The sequence below is a fragment of the Dendropsophus ebraccatus genome, chromosome 5 (genome assembly GCF_027789765.1).
Source record: "Dendropsophus ebraccatus isolate aDenEbr1 chromosome 5, aDenEbr1.pat, whole genome shotgun sequence".
NCBI lineage: Eukaryota > Metazoa > Chordata > Amphibia > Anura > Hylidae > Dendropsophus > Dendropsophus ebraccatus.
The window spans coordinates 99,524,438-99,542,952 of record NC_091458.1 but is presented as its reverse complement, the minus strand read 5'-3'; the positions used below and the strand labels follow the sequence as shown (position 1 = coordinate 99,542,952).

At 43.5% G+C, this 18,515-nt stretch overlaps 2 protein-coding genes across 2 annotated transcripts in view; one reads left to right on the top strand and one right to left on the bottom strand.

Moving 5' to 3' along the window:
• Positions 1-5,907, bottom strand: part of CUL4A (cullin 4A) — a 49,631-nt gene extending 43,724 nt beyond the window's left edge. Inside the window, exon 1 of the mRNA XM_069970798.1 lies at positions 5,808-5,907. The gene's annotated coding sequence lies outside the window, so the exon portion shown is untranslated. The remainder of the gene's footprint in view (positions 1-5,807) is intronic.
• Positions 5,908-6,517: 610 nt separating this feature from the next.
• The window catches only part of PCID2 (PCI domain containing 2), a 31,164-nt gene continuing 19,166 nt past the window's right edge, over positions 6,518-18,515 (top strand). Inside the window, exons 1-8 of the mRNA XM_069970799.1 lie at positions 6,518-6,583; positions 7,147-7,236; positions 8,795-8,868; positions 10,420-10,485; positions 12,647-12,688; positions 13,705-13,759; positions 14,691-14,794; positions 16,091-16,166. Of these exons, the coding sequence (XP_069826900.1) occupies positions 6,548-6,583; positions 7,147-7,236; positions 8,795-8,868; positions 10,420-10,485; positions 12,647-12,688; positions 13,705-13,759; positions 14,691-14,794; positions 16,091-16,166 (543 nt within the window). The 5' untranslated portion in view covers positions 6,518-6,547. The remainder of the gene's footprint in view (positions 6,584-7,146; positions 7,237-8,794; positions 8,869-10,419; positions 10,486-12,646; positions 12,689-13,704; positions 13,760-14,690; positions 14,795-16,090; positions 16,167-18,515) is intronic.

Genomic DNA, 18,515 nt, shown 5'->3' with positions numbered 1-18,515 from the left:
GGAGAAGGCATAAGTAGTGTAGCAGTAACCTCTGTCCTCAGTGTGGTGTTTTCTCTTTGGGAGAGGATTGTGTGTTTTTCTTCAGTGTGCTATGGCTGCAGAAGGCTGTGTGAGTGTTTCAGAGAGAGTGAGAGAGGTAGAAATTAAAGGGGTTTTCTGGGAAACAGTAAAACATTCCGGGGGAACAGAGGGTGGGATCATAATAAAGAAGTCCTATTTACCCACTCCGTACCCCCACAATGCAGCATCATGGCCCATGTCCTCCATCGGGCTCCCAATCCTATGATGTCATAGCTACTTAGCCATTCAGTGAGACGGGACACAGCTGCAGTCACTGACTAGCTGAGCGGGTAGCTCCTGTGGGGCTGCGATGATTCAGGAGCGCAGACGCTTAAAGAGAGATGATAAATCTGGGCTTATGTCTGACCTCTATATCACAGGGCTCTGGCATTGCTAGCAGTGTTTCCTTGTGTACGGTAAATATTTAGTAAGAAACATAGAAGATTGTCAGCAGGAAAAGACCACCTGCTCCATCTAGTCTAGTTGTTCAGGACATGGTGGCTGGAGACTGGCTGCATCCACTGCACACACACAAAGAGGAGAATCTGCTTTATAGCTTTGCCTTAGTCACTCAGAAGTTGCCCCAGGATCATGTTGGAAATTTGGGAAGAAGCTGCTGAGCCAGTTCTACTTTACACTAGCTTGATAAATAACTCCCCAGGTGTCTGATTGGCCATTTATGAAGGAGCTGGATTAGGAGTCGGTCCCCGATAAAATTCAGGAGTTGGAATTGCGGCTTAAGGACTCCACAGCCCTTGTTATAGCATTTAAAGGGGTTGGCCATTTTATAGTAAGATTGTTCAGTGTACAGTATTAGTAGCTGTACTCACTGTATATACTGACAGCAGCTCACTGTATACCTCATAGAGCTAAAATTAGGCTCCCCTCCTCTAGGCTGTGCTGTCTTGCTTTGTGGCGAGTCTGTCCATAAAATGGCTGACATAGAGGAACATGTGACCCTGCCCCGCCCCCTAGTGTCCACCATAGGCCTAAACAGGCTCAGTGGTGGACACTGGGGGTGGAGCATGGTCACATGCTCCTCCATGTCAGCCATCTTTTAGACAGACTCACCACAGAGCAGGACAGCACAGCCTGGAGGAGGGAAGTCTAATCTTAGCTCTATGTGGTACACAGGGAGCTTCTGCCAGTAAGTCTAGTGAGCCACTAAGCAATTTTACTATAAAGTGGCTAACCCTTTTAAAGAAACTGTCCAGGATTAGGTAAACATTCTGCATTCTTCCAGAAATTGCAACCCCTGTTGATGCTTTGTCTTAGGAATCAGCTCCTCAGAAGTATGAGAGGGTAACTGGCAGTATCAGACACCACAGGTGTGGTATTCTTTTTGTGCGAAACAGCAATGTTTTCCAGTTCTAGAAAGCCCCCTTAATAGACACAGGATGAATCTAACCATGAGCAACTACACGGCTGAAAAACACAAAATGGTGGAGATTTATCAGGAAGTCTTACAGTAGAAACATGCTTTGTTGCCCATAACCAATCACAGCTCAGCTTTCAAATATTAATGAGCCCTGGTAAAATGAAAGCTGAGCCATGATTGGTTGTTATGGACAGCTTGGTAACTCTCCTCCTGTGTGTAATATAGTGGCCATGTATTGTAATCTCACAGATTTCTAACTGAAAACAAACTCTAAACAGCAAAAAGAAAGGTTCATCCTGTCCTCACCTGGTTAATATTAAACCCTGGGCAAAGTACAAGCCTGGCCAATAGACAATAATACAGCTTGTAGATGTTTTTACCTCACGTATCTAAGATGTGAAGCAGATTTTATTACCAGTAAACAAAACCGGGGGCCAACAATGTGGTAACGCCTGCTCTCCCTACAGCAAGATTATGAAGCAATCCCCATCTCTATAAATGGCATGTGTATTCTGCTGCGGGTGATGGGGGACAGCAGGTGCAGGGAAGAGCATTGCTTCTCTCCACATTGTCATAGCTCTCATCTGGGTTAGTTATGGATGAAAGAATTAATCATGGAATACTGCTTTCTCTAATACAGAAGATAGCTTCCATCCAGCATGTAGGAGGGCTTCCCTTCTTACCGCCTCGATTCGTTTTGGGTAACAGCAACAAATGGGAGAACAGATCTATCAATGAGGCACTTGCAGTTTGTTTCTATATGATCTGTGTAGGGGACTGGAAATAAACTCGGTCCCTATGAGAGCTAGGTTTTGTTTGGAGCCTCTATTGCAGATTATGTCAAAAACCTGACAGAACCCATTAAAGCCAATGGGGTCTGGGGGGTGCCATTTCTGGCCAGAATGTAAATGACTGGGCAGAGCCATTGTTTTTGTTGCTCTGCTCCTAGAAGAATGAAGGTTACAATGAAGGTATGAACCCAGCTAAAAAAAAAATAAAGTATTTTCAGAAACTGAATGCAGTCACTTCTCTCCCTGCAAAAGTAATAACAGACCATTGCTGCAGGTTAGAGGGCATACTGTCATATGAGAGCAAAGTATACCCCTGCATCCAATCACATACAGTAGCTGCCCCCTAGGCTTGAGCTATAGCCAGCATAACGTATACACCCACATCAATGAACGCACCAATGGGCCTTCAGGAGAATTCTGATAGCAATATGCAGACAAGTTAATATGGATAGGGACCAACAACCTATTCTGATTCATCACCTAGGGGCAAGCCAAACCCATATATCTGGTGCAATAAATGGGTATAAACAGTAACAGTAAACAGGTAATGAGAATACACTGGACAAAAACAACAGGGCAAGGGTATCACTAGGGCCCAGGCGACGCATTGATACATGCCATGATATAAATCATATAAGCTACCTAGAAATAAATAGATAGATAATATAGAGCTCATACAGCAGACTTTGTGGAACAGAAACTAAGCAAAAATGTTTAAGGATGCGTTCACACATACAGGATCTGCAGCAGATTTAATGGTGCAGATTTGAAGATGCAGATTCAAAGCAAATCAAAGCTGAGCCATCAAATCTGCTGTGGATACTGTACATGTGAACGCACCTTAAGGCTGGGTTCACACTACGTATATTTCAGTCAGTATTGTGGTCCTCATATTGCAACCAAAACCAGGAGTGGATTAAAACACAGATAGGATCTGTTCACACAATGTTAAAAATTGAGTGGATGGCGGCCATTTAATGGCAAATATTTGCTGTTATTTTAAAACAACGGCTGTTGTATTGAAATAATGGCCGTTATTTACTGTTATATGGCGGCCATCCACTCAATTTCAACATTGTGTGAACAGATCCTTTCTGTGTTTTTAATCCACTCCTGGTTTTGGTTGCAATATGAGGACAATACTGACTGAAATATACGTAGTGTGAACCCAGCCTTAGGCTATAAACACACACACCGTATATGCAGCGTATTTACTGCTGCGATACGCAGCAAATACGCAACAAATACGCAGCAGATTAGATCTAAATAACTGAACACAGCATCAAATCTGCACCATCAAATCTGCCGCAGATCTGCTGCGTATCTGCTGCTTATACGGTGTGTGTGTTTGTACCCTAATGGTGCGTTCACACCTACAGGATCTGCAGCAGATTTTCTGCAGCAGATTTCATTTAAATAACAACACAGCATCAAATCTGCTGCAGATCCTGTAGGTGTGAATGCACCATAAAGGTGTTTTCTGGCCTCCTAAAAAGGTTATGGGGAGGGGAGGGGGCATACCCATCCTGTTGCTCCCTGTCCCATGCCACAACTCCTGGGCAATGTCACTATACAATGGCAGCTGCAGCCAAACACTGGCCTAGGCAGTCATGTGCACAGTAAACAGTGGTATTATTGTACACTTCCACACTTTTCAAAGGTATCCACAGCCTTAAAAAGAACCTGTCTGGTCCGTGGGCCTCAAACATCAGTCCCTGGACCTGACTGGTGGGAAGAACAGTATACTGACACTGTTCTCCTCAGTTCTATGGGATGCTGCATATAGCGGCTTCCAGCCACGCTCATTGCACCTTCTCCTACCAGTCAGGATTGACTGACAGCCTGATTGTAGAGAGAAGCACTCAAGTTGGCGATTAAGCTGGTCTGGGCGGGGTAAGGGCACAGCAGGCGTGACTTGTAAACTGTTGTGTCGCCATCTATGTGACTTAATAGCAGTCACTGTGTGCCTGGTTTACAGTGTTTGGTTTATTTATTTTTATATATATATATATATATATATATATATATATATATTTTTTTTTTTTTATGGAGCATCAGAAATATAGGGGTTATATGCCGTTTTCAGCTATCTATTGAAAATAGCGACCTGTAGGGCAGTTTCCATGCACTTACATGACTAGAGAAGAGTTACCAATGTCTATTAGGTGGTGGTGCTGCCGCTGCCCACCTACTGATGCACAGGTTTCTCCTAATGGTTTACATAGAGATTTGACAGATTTTTGAAGCCAAAGCCAGGAATGGATTAGAGAAGAGGAGAACTATCCGTCTTTCCTTTATGACTGGTTCCTTTTTTATAGTCTGTTCCTGGCTTTGGCTTGAAAGATTTGTCAGATAAATCCGTATGTGTAAACCCACCATTATACACAGCCATAGTGAGGAACCGGTCACTCTTTAGCAGGTAGTCGGGGCAGCAGCAGCTAATGGACATCGGTCACTCTTCTCTTGGAGTGCTTGGCGTGGGCTGCACATTTCTGAATGTTAAACTACTCTACACATTACACTAGTGATAGGGACAGACGCTGCTCTCACTCTATGTTGTGCCACCCTGAGATGGGGCAGGTATAACTAACCTTACAGGTGTACACCCTGTGTGAGCCGTGCACAGCCGCTAGAAAAAGGTAAATGGTGGAGTTGTCCATAGCAACCGACCAAACATATTCTTGTATTAGATCCGCAACCAACCTGTGAGATCCATCAGCTGGTTTCCATGACAGGTGAGACACATCACCTTGTTGCCAGCAGGTGAGATACACCACTTTGTTTTTATTGGCAGCAGCTCAGCAGGTTAGATACACCACCTTGTTGCTATGGGCAGCAGCTGAGCAGGTGAGATACACCACCTTGTTGCTATGGGCAGCAGCTGAGCAGGTGAGATACACCACCTTGTTGCTATGGGCAGCAGCTGAGCAGGTGAGATACACCACCTTGTTGCTATGGGCAGCGGCTGAGCAGGTGAGATACACCACCTTGTTGCTATGGGCAGCAGCTGAGCAGGTGAGATACACCACCTTGTTGCTATGGGCAGCAGGTGAGATACACCACCTTGTTGCTATGGGCAGCAGCTGAGCAGGTGAGATACACCACCTTGTTGCTATGGGCAGTAGCTCAGCAGGTGAGATCCCCTTCCCCAGAGACATAAGCTGAGGTGACAGCTGGCAGCCCCGGTGTCCCCAGGTGACAGCTGGCAGCCCTGGCACCATCCCATCTATGCCCAGTGCTGTCTATATCAGTTTATTATGGTGTCACAGGCAGACTCCAGGTCCATCTCCCACAGACAGCCGTGTGCCCCCTAAATTTACACCCAGCACCACAGATCACACAGGAGCAGCGTGTGGTACCGGACTCCTACTAGTCACCTGCCCGTGCCCGGCTGTCACCTACATTGGGGGGCAATGATACTATCACAGGGCAGGCCTCATGCTCGGGAGCCCTAACACAGTAATAACAAGCACGCCACTGGTGAGATACCGGCATATCCCCAGGCTATACCGACTACTTGCAGCGCTACTCTCTTCCGGTAACACCGGGACAAGCACCGCTACATCTCGGGGACTCACCAAGCAGGCATCGCGCATGCGCCATGAAGTCTCTCACCGCCAGACATTACTAATGACGCGTGAGTTCGCCGCGCAGGCGCACATCGAAGACAGGTAGTACACGGCTGGCAGCTCGCTACGTCATTAGTAGTCGCCGGGCGCTGAGAGTCCGGGGCATGCGCGGTCCTGCAGGGTGAGTTTAGTTGACTGGTGAATGGAGTGCTCTTACTTTAGCATGTTATTTTGTGATAGTCACATGGGCGGCGTGGGATCAGGAAACGCGAGCTCATTCATTGCTACTTAGTCGCCTGGACTTCTCCTCTAGGATTATTATCTAGGTGGAGAGTGAGGGCATTGTCCCATAACCTATCACTCCTCAGCCACATTCAGTATCTTCTATCCAGAGTCTGGATTTCCTTTCAGCACTGCCCTCACCCTGTATCTGTATGAGGCTCCTGCCTGGCACCAGCACTTGTTCTGTTGGATCACTGGAAGTGCTGGGAGATATCAGGAGACAGTGATGAGAAGATGATCTATGGTCATGTATCCACATGCCATGATGATGATGATGATGATGCACCATTATAGTGTCATGTACCCATCCTCATTTGTCAAGCCTGAAGTGCTAGAAACATATTCCCGCTAATGACTGCTCCCATATATGTATAAGATTTTGTGTGGTTTCCTATACATCAGCTTCTGCTAAGTTTCTGCCCTTTGCTTTGGAACAGGATCAGTGTTTTTTACCTTGGAGGAGGAAAATGGCGCATATCACCATTAATCAATATTTGCAACAGGTAACGGTGTGAACTCTTTATACTGTACTGCCGCAATCTGCCTTTGTAGAAATCACGTGTTCTCCTAAAATGTAATAATTATTTAATAGTTTCCCAGCTTTGACTACTAAGTAGTGTATAGGCTTCTAGACAGTCTGTTAGCCCATATACCACCTCTCTCAGCTTCTTTGTTACTGCAGGCCCATGTTCATTAGGGCACCATAAACTAGCGGCAAAGATGCTGAACGGAACAATGTATTACTGACTCCAATCTGTGCAGCTGATCTTACCTACATTATGACATCTTGTCTGTTAAATAATTTTGTGCGATATTTTTTTTAACACAATTAGCATTTATAATTTTGCCCAATTCAATGAAAACGGTCTGATATTTTTATGCTTGCAGCGTAATGAATGAATCATTTCACAACATAAAAGATCTCTCTTATTATATAAAATCTTTTGTCATAGTGTATCGTAGAACATACAGGATTTAATATTATAGATGCCTGTAATATTTATTTAAAGATACAAACGTTTTGAATAAAGTATAACTAATTTCTATGTTTTATTCAATAATAAAGGTGGCAGAGGTTATAGAAGCAAAAAATGGCAGTATGTGTGCAGAACTGGTTTCCTTTAGACATGCACACATCGCAAACCCAAGACTGCAGGTAAGAAATTGTCATTGCTGTAATGTGATAGACAGTAGTATGAAATGGAATCTCTTGCTTTGTTTAAAGTGACTGTACCACTAGGCCCAGGCTGAAGCACTAGAGGCGGGCCGACCCACCCTTAGTGGGAGGAAACCCCAGCCCCTCCATGATAGGGTTCCATTGATTCTAATGGAGTCACGTCATGGAGGGGCTGGGGTTTCTTTTCACTAAGGGTGGGTCGGCCCGCCTCCAGTGCTTCAGCCAGGGCCTGGTGGTACAGTCACTTTAAGCATCCTATATAAACTGCTTGCTACACAGTAAAGTTCAAGCATTATTCTGTCTACGTTGTTGTTCAGAGTAATTCTTCCATGTACAAGTATACCTTTTCCATTATCTAATCAAGAGCAGGTAGACAATCCACAGGTATCCACAACATTATCTTGTAGCATAATTAATCTGGAAACCTGTTGTCATTTTTATGAAACAGAAGTCATCAGACAGTCCCTGACATCTCCCCATTCCACCAGCCTTGACTGATAGATCTCTTCTTGTTTGAGTATAGGGAAAATCTATCAATCAAAACCAACAGGGCAGGGAGAACCTCTGGCATCATCCTGATGACTTGTGGATCAAGCAGGATAAAGCTATGTTCTTACTTCAGGAACATAAAGGGGTAGGCGTCTCTCTTGTAGTATTGACGGCCACTAATAATGATTATGATAATTATTAACGGCCGTCTATATCACAAGGCGGCTGCCTATCTCCACTATGTTCCTGGAGTGGGAACATAGCTTAAAGCATGGGTCTCCAAACTGCGGCCCTCCAGCTGTTGCAAAACTACATTTCCCATCATGCCTGGACAGCCAAATCCAAAGTTTTAGCTGTCCAGGCATGATGGGAGTTGTAGTTTCGCAGCAGCTGGAGGGCCGCAGTTTGGAGACCCATGGCTTAAAGTGTCACTGTTGTCTAATTTTTTTGCAGAAATCAATAGTTCAGGCGATTTTAAGAAACTTTGTAATTGGGTATTAGGCAAATATGCCATTATCTGCATTCAAAAAGACTTTCCCCAGGTCCCCCCTCCCTCCTCCCTCCTCCTCGGCAGCAGAGAACAAAGGATTACACAGCGGGAACTGTGTGAAAGCTGCTATTCAGAGGTCAGTGCTTACCTCAGAGGAGATAGCCTGGTGATGTAGCTGTAAATTAACTCTTTGTTGTCCTGTTTTGGTGCCTCATCTCCCTCCACCCCTCCCCTCTTCATAGAGAACAATGAAGGCATTTTCATGATAAAAATGCATTTTTCGCTTAATAAACCCAATTGCAAAGTTTCTTAAAATCGCCTTTACTGTTGATTTCTGCAAAAAATAATTAAACGACAGTGACACTTTAAAGGTGATGACAGGTTTCATTTAATACTGTTACTACTTGTATATGGTGATGAGTTTAGTAGATGCCCATTGTGCATTTTCTCTATTTTGGTTTGCTGCACAAATAATTCAGCAGGATTACAGAAGTAACTCTAGATTCTATTATACTGCACACATTGCCTGTAAAGTACATGTTCCTTTGTGTCATTTAGTTGTCTAACCCAGAAGACAAATGTCAACAGATGTTGGAACCTCCCTACGATGAAATGTTTGCAGCTCACTTAAGGTAACCGATATAGTTCAAGGGGTTAAAACTTTTGCAATATATCTAGCTTACAGATTAAAATACTGGAGGTTATAGAAATATATCTCTACCATCACTCTTAAAAAGGGCCCTCAATGAATTGACACCTAGGAATACATTTCTGTCAATCAGTGTTTTTTAATAGCTAGAGTTGGTGAGAACACACATTTGTTCATTGCTGAATGGGTGCGGGTGCATGTCCAGTCCTTATTGCTTGCCTATTCCTCCATTAGGGCAACACTGTGACCTGGGATTTCAGTATAGCTACAGCTCCTTCAAGGGGCCTGAGATACTTGGCTGTGCAGCTGTGATTCGTAGTCCATAGAATATGGAAATTACCTCAACAAATAGAGAAAAGACATCATATTAGCTTTAAATAATATATACATTGCTTAAAGCGAATGTACCACTAGTACATTGCTTTTTTTTTTTTTTTTTTTTTTTTTTTTTTACACGAATAGACTGGTGCAACGGTCCTTAATTTGAACCATTCCCAGTCACCGGCCTGGCATAAAACACTGAAGGTGGACCCACCAGCCCCCAGTTTTAACGATCTGCCCTCCCCTCTGTGACACTGCTCCATTAAATTCAATGGAGCTACATCACTGAGGGGAGGCGGTTTTGTCACATCATCCACGCGCCGGCGCCGATCCATTCATGTAAAAAACTTAAAGCGATGTACCTGATGATGCGTTCGCTTAAAAGGCAGACTGTCATCACTTTCAAAGTGTCTGACCACAAGTCAGGACAGGACCAATACTCTTGAGATAATGTGAAGCATTACTGACCATACTCTGTCACCTTTGAAGAGGTCATTCTACAGGGAGCTGCTGTTGTCTTACACTGGTGTCATCTGTCAGTCACTGTACTTTACAGCAGCCTCCTCTTATCACAGACAGCACAGAAAGTCTCTGCTTAGTTTTGGAATGAACTGCAAGACTTTAAGATTTTTTTTTTTTATATGGAGAATCAAGATAATAAATTCAGTATCGGTACCAAAATAAAGGTTCTGGTACTGTGCCATCCCTAGTCTTCGCCAGGTATATATCTCTTCCTGTACCCAAACAAGAAGCAATCTAATAAATCAAGGCTGGTGAGGTGGGGAGAAGCCTATGGGACCACCCCAACGTCATCACATGAAAGTGACGACAGGCTGTCCAAAATTTGTAATAACAGTCCCGGACAAAACAGAATATTGAAGCTAACTTTAGCTGTTAGTTTGTACTGGAGTCAAAACAGTTTCTTATCAGCTGATTTCTAAAAGCAAGATTGGAAGTCAGAGACGGTCATGGCTTCTTAGCTGGTGGCTGCTTGAATATAGCAAAACAATACACCTGCTGTTGTCACACCACTGTGAAAGGTTTCCATTTGTGTCATCTAGTAAAAACTATGTAAAACATGCAGATAACATGTAGAATTGATATATTGTGCTTCTGTAGTATAACTAAGGACATGTTTTAGGAAGCTTTGAGCGTATGTTTGGCCCCTTGTCTTTATAATTCTATTAATATCTTCCAATCTTGTTCATTTTAGATGCACTTATGCGGTTTCCAACCATGATTTTGTGGAGGCATACGAATGCCAAGCTGTCGTAGTTCAATATCCTTTTTAAGTGAGAGAAAGGCCTTATTCACACGTCCCGTAAATTACGGATCCGTAATTACGGATCCGAGTTAGTGCACATTGATGTCCATTGTCCTATTCACACTATCAGTAGCAGAAATGGATGAAAATCAATCCTGAAAAAAAAAAGGACATGTCCTAGTACGGACCCGGTGCGGACCCTGATTTATTTACGGATGCTCTCATTGACATCAATTGTCTACGGATTGTTTGCGGATTGTAACATGTTTGGCATCCGTATTTCCGTAAAAAAATATGGATAACTCATGCTCCTATTTGCACAGCAGTTTATAGAAGTGCTGGGATCTGTAGTTCTCCGGATCTCTGTTGCTGCACATCGTGTGCCGATTGTAGCAGAATCCTAGTTACAGTATGGTGTGCCGATTGTAGCAGAATCCTAGGCAGTGTTGGTGATTATATAATCAGAGAGCTGGGATCTGTAGTACTCCACAAGGTGAAGACCAGGGTGCCTGCTCTAAGATCTGGGGAGAGATAGTTGGAAAAAACACTGCCGGTGGCACCTCTCACCCTTTCAATGATGACACAGTTCCAGGAACGATCTTCTTGATAGTGAGCTGCACCTCCCTAACTTTTGTAACTTCTGCCATAAACTACTCCACTGTATTGCCACATTGTGTAGGAAAAGATGCAGAGATTTGCTACTTACACAGCCCTATGGCTCTGTGATGCGATCTCCTTCTTGTCCAGTGCCGATCTCTCTCTTTCTGCCATTCATTCACTGCTCAGTAACTCTTAATTGATTCATTCATACTTTTCCTAACCACATTGTAAACACCAATTTATTATGCTAATTGGTAATGATGAGTGACAGCTGGGCTACAAACGTACAATAGCTGTCCTGTCAGTGTAGACAACTATGGCAGGGCAGCATTAACATTACAGACTGAACCCCATAGAAAACCATTAGGACAGATAGAGTAGCCCAGCTGTCACTCATCATTACCAATTAGCACAATAAATTGGTGTTTACAATGTGGTTAGGAAAAGTATGAATGAATCAATTAAGAGTTACTGAGCAGTGAATGAATGGAAGAAAGAGAGAGATCGGCACAGGACAAGAAGGAGATCGCAGCAGAGAGCCATAGGGCTGTGTAAGTAGCAAATCTCTGCATCTTTTCCTACACAATGTTAGGACAAGGCTCTGTGGTAAGATAAGACAATAGTTTGGGAGAAAAATTAACATTACTCATCAGGTGATCGTCAGAAATAGCAAATAGCAATGATCACCTGAATATGTCTAGATCTGTTCCCACACACACCTTAATTTTTCTCCCAAACTATTGTCTTATCTTACCACAGAGCCTTGTCCTAACATTGTGTAGGAAAAGATGCAGAGATTTCCTACTAACACAGCCCTATGGCTCTCTGCTGCGATCTCCTTCTTGTCCTGTGCCGATCTCTCTCTCTCTGCCATTCCTTCACTGCTCAGTAATCTTAATTGATTCATTCATACTTTTCCTTATCACATTGTAAACACCAATTTATTATGCTAATTGGTAATGATGAGTGACAGCTGGGCTACTCTATCTGTCCTAATGGTTTTCTATGGGGTTCAGTCTTTAATGTTAATGCTGCCCTGCCATAGTTGTCTACACTGACAGGACAGCTATTGTACGTTTGTAGCCCAGCTGTCACTCATCATTACCAATTAGCATAGTAAATTGGTGTTTACAATGTGATAAGGAAAAGTATGAATGAATCAATTAAGAGTTACTGAGCAGTGAAGGAATGGCAGAAAGAGAGAGATCGGCACAGGACAAGAAGGAGATCGCATCAGAGAGCCATAGGGCTGTGTAAGTAGCAAATCTCTGCATCTTTTCCTACACACGCTGTAGCTCTCTGTGCTGTGAGATCGGCGATTTCCACAGGGATTCACTAGCATGCATATTAGATACCTCTCACCCTTCTGAAGTCTGGTCCAGCAACGGATGGATTACGGATGGAATACGGATGTCCAATCCGCAATTTCTCACGGGTTGTTTCAGGACCAGAAAAAAATACTGAACGTGTGCATAGGGCCAAATATGTGTAAATTATAGTTTCCTATCTATCTGCCTTAGAAAGCCACATTTCTATATTTAAGTCCATTGTTCTATTTCCCTTAACCATAGTTTACATCATTTTTGAAAATTTTTCAGGCCCATAAAGAAGAAAATTGGTGAGTTTAACTTGTCATAGCTTGTGATGTATTCAACATGGGGGCAGAGCTGTTGGAAATCAGGAATTCTGCCTTAATGGCCCTGGGTCACCATGTATTATATGGTCATCCATTCATTTACATTTCAGATAACGTGCATGGCTGTCCAAAATGCTTTTTAAGAAGGTGTTGTCCTTAGGGGAAGATATTTATATATACTCTGTTTTGGCTGTGGACTTTCCTCTAATAGCCAGAGCCTGCTGCAAACAGTAGCTGCCTTCTTAGAGGTATTACATGTCAGCCTCTTCATTTGAATGAGTGCCCAAAACTCCTGCCAACATGACAGCTGATAGTCAAAGTGTCAGTAGCAGGGGTGTGCTGCATACAGTATTAGCAGGTCTACGAAAAGGGATAGCACTTTTCCAGAAATAAAATGGAAAATTGATTAGGCCACTATAAGAAACTGCAGTATACATTTTAGATGCTACTAGAAAGCTTCTGGCTGAGTGGGGACCTGGGATATGACATATTAGGTCTGCTCAGCCAGTCAGCGGCAGAGGTAGGACCCCGCTACGGCTGCTGCCTGGCTGAACAGGCCTGGCACATCATGTCCCAGGTCCCCACTCAGACCCATAGGCGGCCAGGACCGGGGGGGGGGGGCAGCTTTTTAGTTTTGTACTGGTTGAAAGAAAGAGACCAAACACAGGAAGTCCTGTGTTCCCCTGGTAATCTGCACGCTCACAGAGAAGGCAGTCATGTGATTGTTTGACACATTAAGTCGTGGCTCTCTGTACTGGCCTGGACTTCCTATGTTTAGTTTTGGGTTTTTTTTCCACCATCACAAGACTAAAAAGCTGCCTTCAGGAGACCAGACCTGGATACAAGTATAGCTTGTTTTAAAGCATAATAACTTAAAAAAAATTGCTTTATTTCACTATTGCTTCTTTAATGTTGAACTGTTAAAAAAACAAAAAACAAATACTGTATACGTGGATGTATATATATATTGTTGTTTTCAAAAAAATTTTATATTACAGGGCATTGCCTATTATGTATGCTATTACTCTGGATTTAAGGAATTTTGCCAATAGCGTAAGTAGAAAAAAAAAAGACACTTAGGGGTCATTCACGTGTGCGTAGAATTCGGTCTGTACACGGATGGTGCTCTGCGGACTGGACCTGGAAGCTCATTATTAATTCTGATGTCGGGAGCTCCTAAACAGTTTAAAAGTTTGCGCTAGTGCACTGACACTAGCCCAAACTAAAAGACCCCTTGGGCCAAATTTTTGTATGTGTAGACTTAAAAATCTTAGCCTTTTACATTGATCATCCATAAACATAAAAATCACCTTATCTTATATCATAATTCCCCCCCCCCCCATGCTACTTTTAGTTTCTTAATTGCATCAGGAAGAATTGGAGGCCCATGTTTTCAGTTCACCAGTTGTCCTTCCTTGTACGTTTTGCACTAACAGCAGCATATTAGGGACGTTAAGGTTCTTGCCCTTTGGAAGTAAACAATATAGGATTAGATTGCTTGTATAACATCATTAGAAAAACCTAAGGGGAAGAGGTGGCAAACCTTGTGCAAGGAAACACTGGAGTAGTTGCCTATAGCAGCAAGTCAGGTTGCTTCTTTCTTTTTTAAAAAGATCTCTAAAAACATGAAAAGCCAAAATCCCCCTTTGGGTGCCTTCACACCTACCTGTTCCGCAGCGAATCTCACGCTGCGGATTTGCAGCAAGATCCGCTGCGGATCCAGTCCCATTCATCCCTATAGAGCACATACACGTAGTGGGATTGACATCCGGCTGTGAGTATGTGCTTTGCTCTGCTGCGTGTCAGGCTCCCGCCTCCGGTCCCCCTCAGCCAATCAGTGCTGCTGTCCATAGGGTGCAGTGACACACACAGGATCTGCAGCAGATTTGAGGCAGTGTCCTTTGATTTACTTACATAGATATCTGCAGCAGATCATGTATGTGTTAATTAACCTTTAAAAATTTAACTTGATATTTTTCTATAGGCCGATCAACAACTAGCAAGAAAAGGCAAAGGGAAAATTGGAGATATGCTTGAAAAAGCTGCAGAACTATTAATGAGCTGCTTCCGAGTGTGCGCCAGTGACACGTGAGTATGATGTCCTGTAATGTGACTTTGCCTTTAACAAAGTGTATGTAATTGTTACTGTCATTTTAAATAGCTTAACATAATTAAAAAGTACAATAGAATATAAGAAACTCTGTAATATATCCTATCAGAGCAATATGGTTCCTTCTGCGCTTACAAGGCCACTATCCCCTGCTCATCTATAGAGAAAGGCCTTATTTACATGTTCAGTAATATTTTCTAGTCCTGGTATCAATGTGCTCTAACTCTGATACGGAAATACGGATCTGTAAATTAAGGGACATGTGAATAAGGCCAAAATCTGTTTTCAGCTACACTGAAATCAGGTTACACTACCTATACAAGTCTATGAAAAGGGGAGGGGCTCAGGGGGAGGAGTGAGGCGAAGAGGAAGTACTATACAAAGTAACAGACAAGGGCTTTATGTCTCATAAAAAGTGTTGAATTCACAGGTAAGACTACTCAGTATTGCTCTCTGTGTGGCTGCCACATCTGGGGGGTTGTTACAGAGAGGTAGGAGAGCAGGGTCCCCTTTTTTGTGTGTATTTAATGTACGAGAGCAATCTAACAGGCTGCATCCACACTTCTGCTCGGCACAGAGATTGCTGACACAGAGGTAAAGCCCTTGGGGTAGTGTGCAATTCCCAGATTTTGCATCCTTTCATAACAGATGTCTAAGGGGCCTATTCCACGGGAGCGATAATCGGCCGAATCGGCCCCATTCGGCCCGATTCGGACGATTATCGCTCGGTGGAATAGAGAGAACGATCAGCCGATGATCGTGTCATCGGCTGATCATTCATTTAGGTTTAAACCTAAGATCATCGTTCGCCATTCGCGCATCGCTGCGGTGAAATAGCGATGCGTGGGGGCGACCGACGATTCAAGCAGAGCAGCATACATTACCTGTCCGGGCTTCTCCTGAGCTCCGTCTTCCTTCCCTGGTCCCGCTTGCAGCATCAGCTCCGGAGCGGCCTGACAGAGCTGTCAGACGCTCAGCCAATCACTGGCCAGGAACGCCGCAGCCAGTGATTGGCTGAGCGGTCTGACAGCTCAGTCAGGCTGCTCCGGAGCTGATGCTGCGAGCGGGACCCGGGGAGGAAGACGGAGAGTAGGAAAAGCCCGGGCGGGTAATGTATGCTGCAAGGGCTGCAAGGACATTGGTAACGATCGGTGCTCGTTTACATCGTTGCTCGGCCCGTGGAATAGGGCCCTAACTGTGCTCATGAAATCTATTTTCACTTTGTTTTCTTAGTTTTGCTTTGTTTACTTGTATCTCATTTCCTTTTATACTAGCCGTGCAGCCTTTGATGACTCAAAGAAGTGGGGAATGTTATTTCTGGTCAATCAACTTTTCAAAATTTATTTTAAGGTAATTTTCTAGATTTTCCTCCTTTTTTTAAGGATGCAGCCAATTTAAATTTTTGCATTTTTATTTACTTTTTTTTTCTTCACTTTTTAAAAGCCATACCTTTTTTTTTTTACTTCCCTCCAACAGCTCCATTTAATGGCTTGTTTTCAGTAAGACCAATTGTACTTTTTAATTGTGCTATTTTACCATAAAATGTACTGCGAAACAAAAAAAATGTCCTAATGTGATAATATTGTGATTGCAATGATACTAGTTTATACTGTTTTTGCTATTTACTTCTTCAATTTCTGACCTTTAGAGTCTCTTTAAAAAGTTCTGTCAGTAGGTTTATGCTGTCCTATCTAAGAGTAGCATAACTTAGTGACAGAAGCTGAACAGAATGATGTATCCTTTACATTGTTCTGTGCAGCTGATACAGAGATCTCCTCCTGAATAACATGGATAATACAATACAATACAATAAGTAGTCTTCTCCATTATGTGCATGAGCTCAGTAGTCCTCATTATTCATGAGAAGCAGAAAACTCCACCCTCCAGCTGATGATTGGCAGTGATCCATCCATTCTGTGTATAGTTAGTCAACTGTCAATCAGCAGCTGGGAGGCAGGGGAGGGGTGTAGGAAGATTCCTATTCTCCTGCATATTAAGTTCACACAATGTAAATTTTTAAGAAATAACAGCCGTTGCAACGCTGGCCGCTATTTATTGAAAATTAAAATAACATTGTGCCCTATGGAATCCCAGCCGGAGTGTATACACTCTATATATACTCCGGCCAGGATTCCATGTGGCCGGATAGAAAACTGACATGTCAGTTTTGTGCGGCCGCTATTCATTGAAGTGCAGACAATGTAAAGTCTGGCTTGGCTGCACTTTTCATTGTCTGCTATGGTTATTTGGAATGTGCCCACAGTCCAGATCAAAAGAAGTGAAGCTCATCACTGGCCAGCATGAACTTCACAGACAGCGGCCGTTCTGTGACACGGCTGTGTCACAGAATGGTCGCGCTTTCATTCACTGTATGAACCCGGCCTTAAGGTGCAATAAACCTAGTAACAGATTCCCTTTAACATCTGTGAAACACGGCGGATCCGCAGCGGATTTTTCAGCGAATTTGCAGTGAAATCCGCTGCGGATCACTGGCCTGTTATGTCCCTGGCCAGTTAGACATTTGTTATGGAGGGATGTCCGGCTTGCTTCGGGGGGTTCCTGGCTGGTGGTCCTGCTGAGCCAATCAATGTGCTGCTTCGGTGCAGCGCACTGATTGGCTGAGCGGGACGTCCAGCCAGGAACCTCGAAGCAAGCCGGATTGCGGAGCAGGTAATGTATATGCTCTGGCCAGCAGGGGTTAATGGGGCGGTCTCCTAACATACTTGAAGCAAGGTGTCAATCCCGCTGTGAGTATGTCTTCCCATAGACATTACAGGCCAGGGATCCGCAGCGAGAAATCCGCTGCAGATCTGCCCTGTGTGTTTGCAGCCTAAAAGTTAGTTTATTTGCAATAACCTCTAGTTTCTACTGGTACAGTTTTGGGGGTAGATGGGACTTTTTGAGTCCTATCTATTCCAATGTTTTGTTGGACCTGAGTTGACAAAAAATAAGCCATTCTGGCATTTGATATACAGTGGTGCTTTGGATTATGAGCATAATTCGTTCCGGGACCATGCTTGTAATTTAAATCCACTCCTAAACCAAAGCAAATTTTCCCATAAGTAATCAGTGAAATGTAAACAATTGGTTCCACATCCTAAAAATCATTTTTTTATTTGGAATAACTTGTAAAACTAATAAACAAAAAAACATTTAGAAACAGCTGAATATGTGATATTATAAGTTACTGTACAGTATAGCAATCAGCATGTGGATTATAATGTAACTGCATTATCCTGAAAAAAACAGCAGCAGTTTTTGGAGATACAGAATGGAACTGCAGATCCCCATAATGCAGTAGCGTAGTACAACAGGCTAGAATAGAGAAGCAGGGCTGCTGTCAGACGTCTGTGTGGTCACATGACAGCAGTGGGAAAGGGGCTTGTGTTCAGCATGGACCAATCAGGAAGTGAGAATCACCGAGCTATGCAGGAGGACAGTGACAGAAACCTCTATTCAGCAGTGTGTATAGCTAAGCGTGAGTGCAGGTGGATTATAGCAGCAGTGTGTATAGCTGAGTGTGAGTGCAGGCACTTTATAGCAGGAATGGAGAGGATTAGAAACACAAGGAATGACAGAGACTGCAGGGAGCATGAAGGAATGAGCAGGATAGATGTGGGCACAGTATAGCAGCACTCTGTCTGGTTGCTGTAGACCCTGCTATGCAGAACATGCCCCTCTCCCACTCCCCTTCCCAGC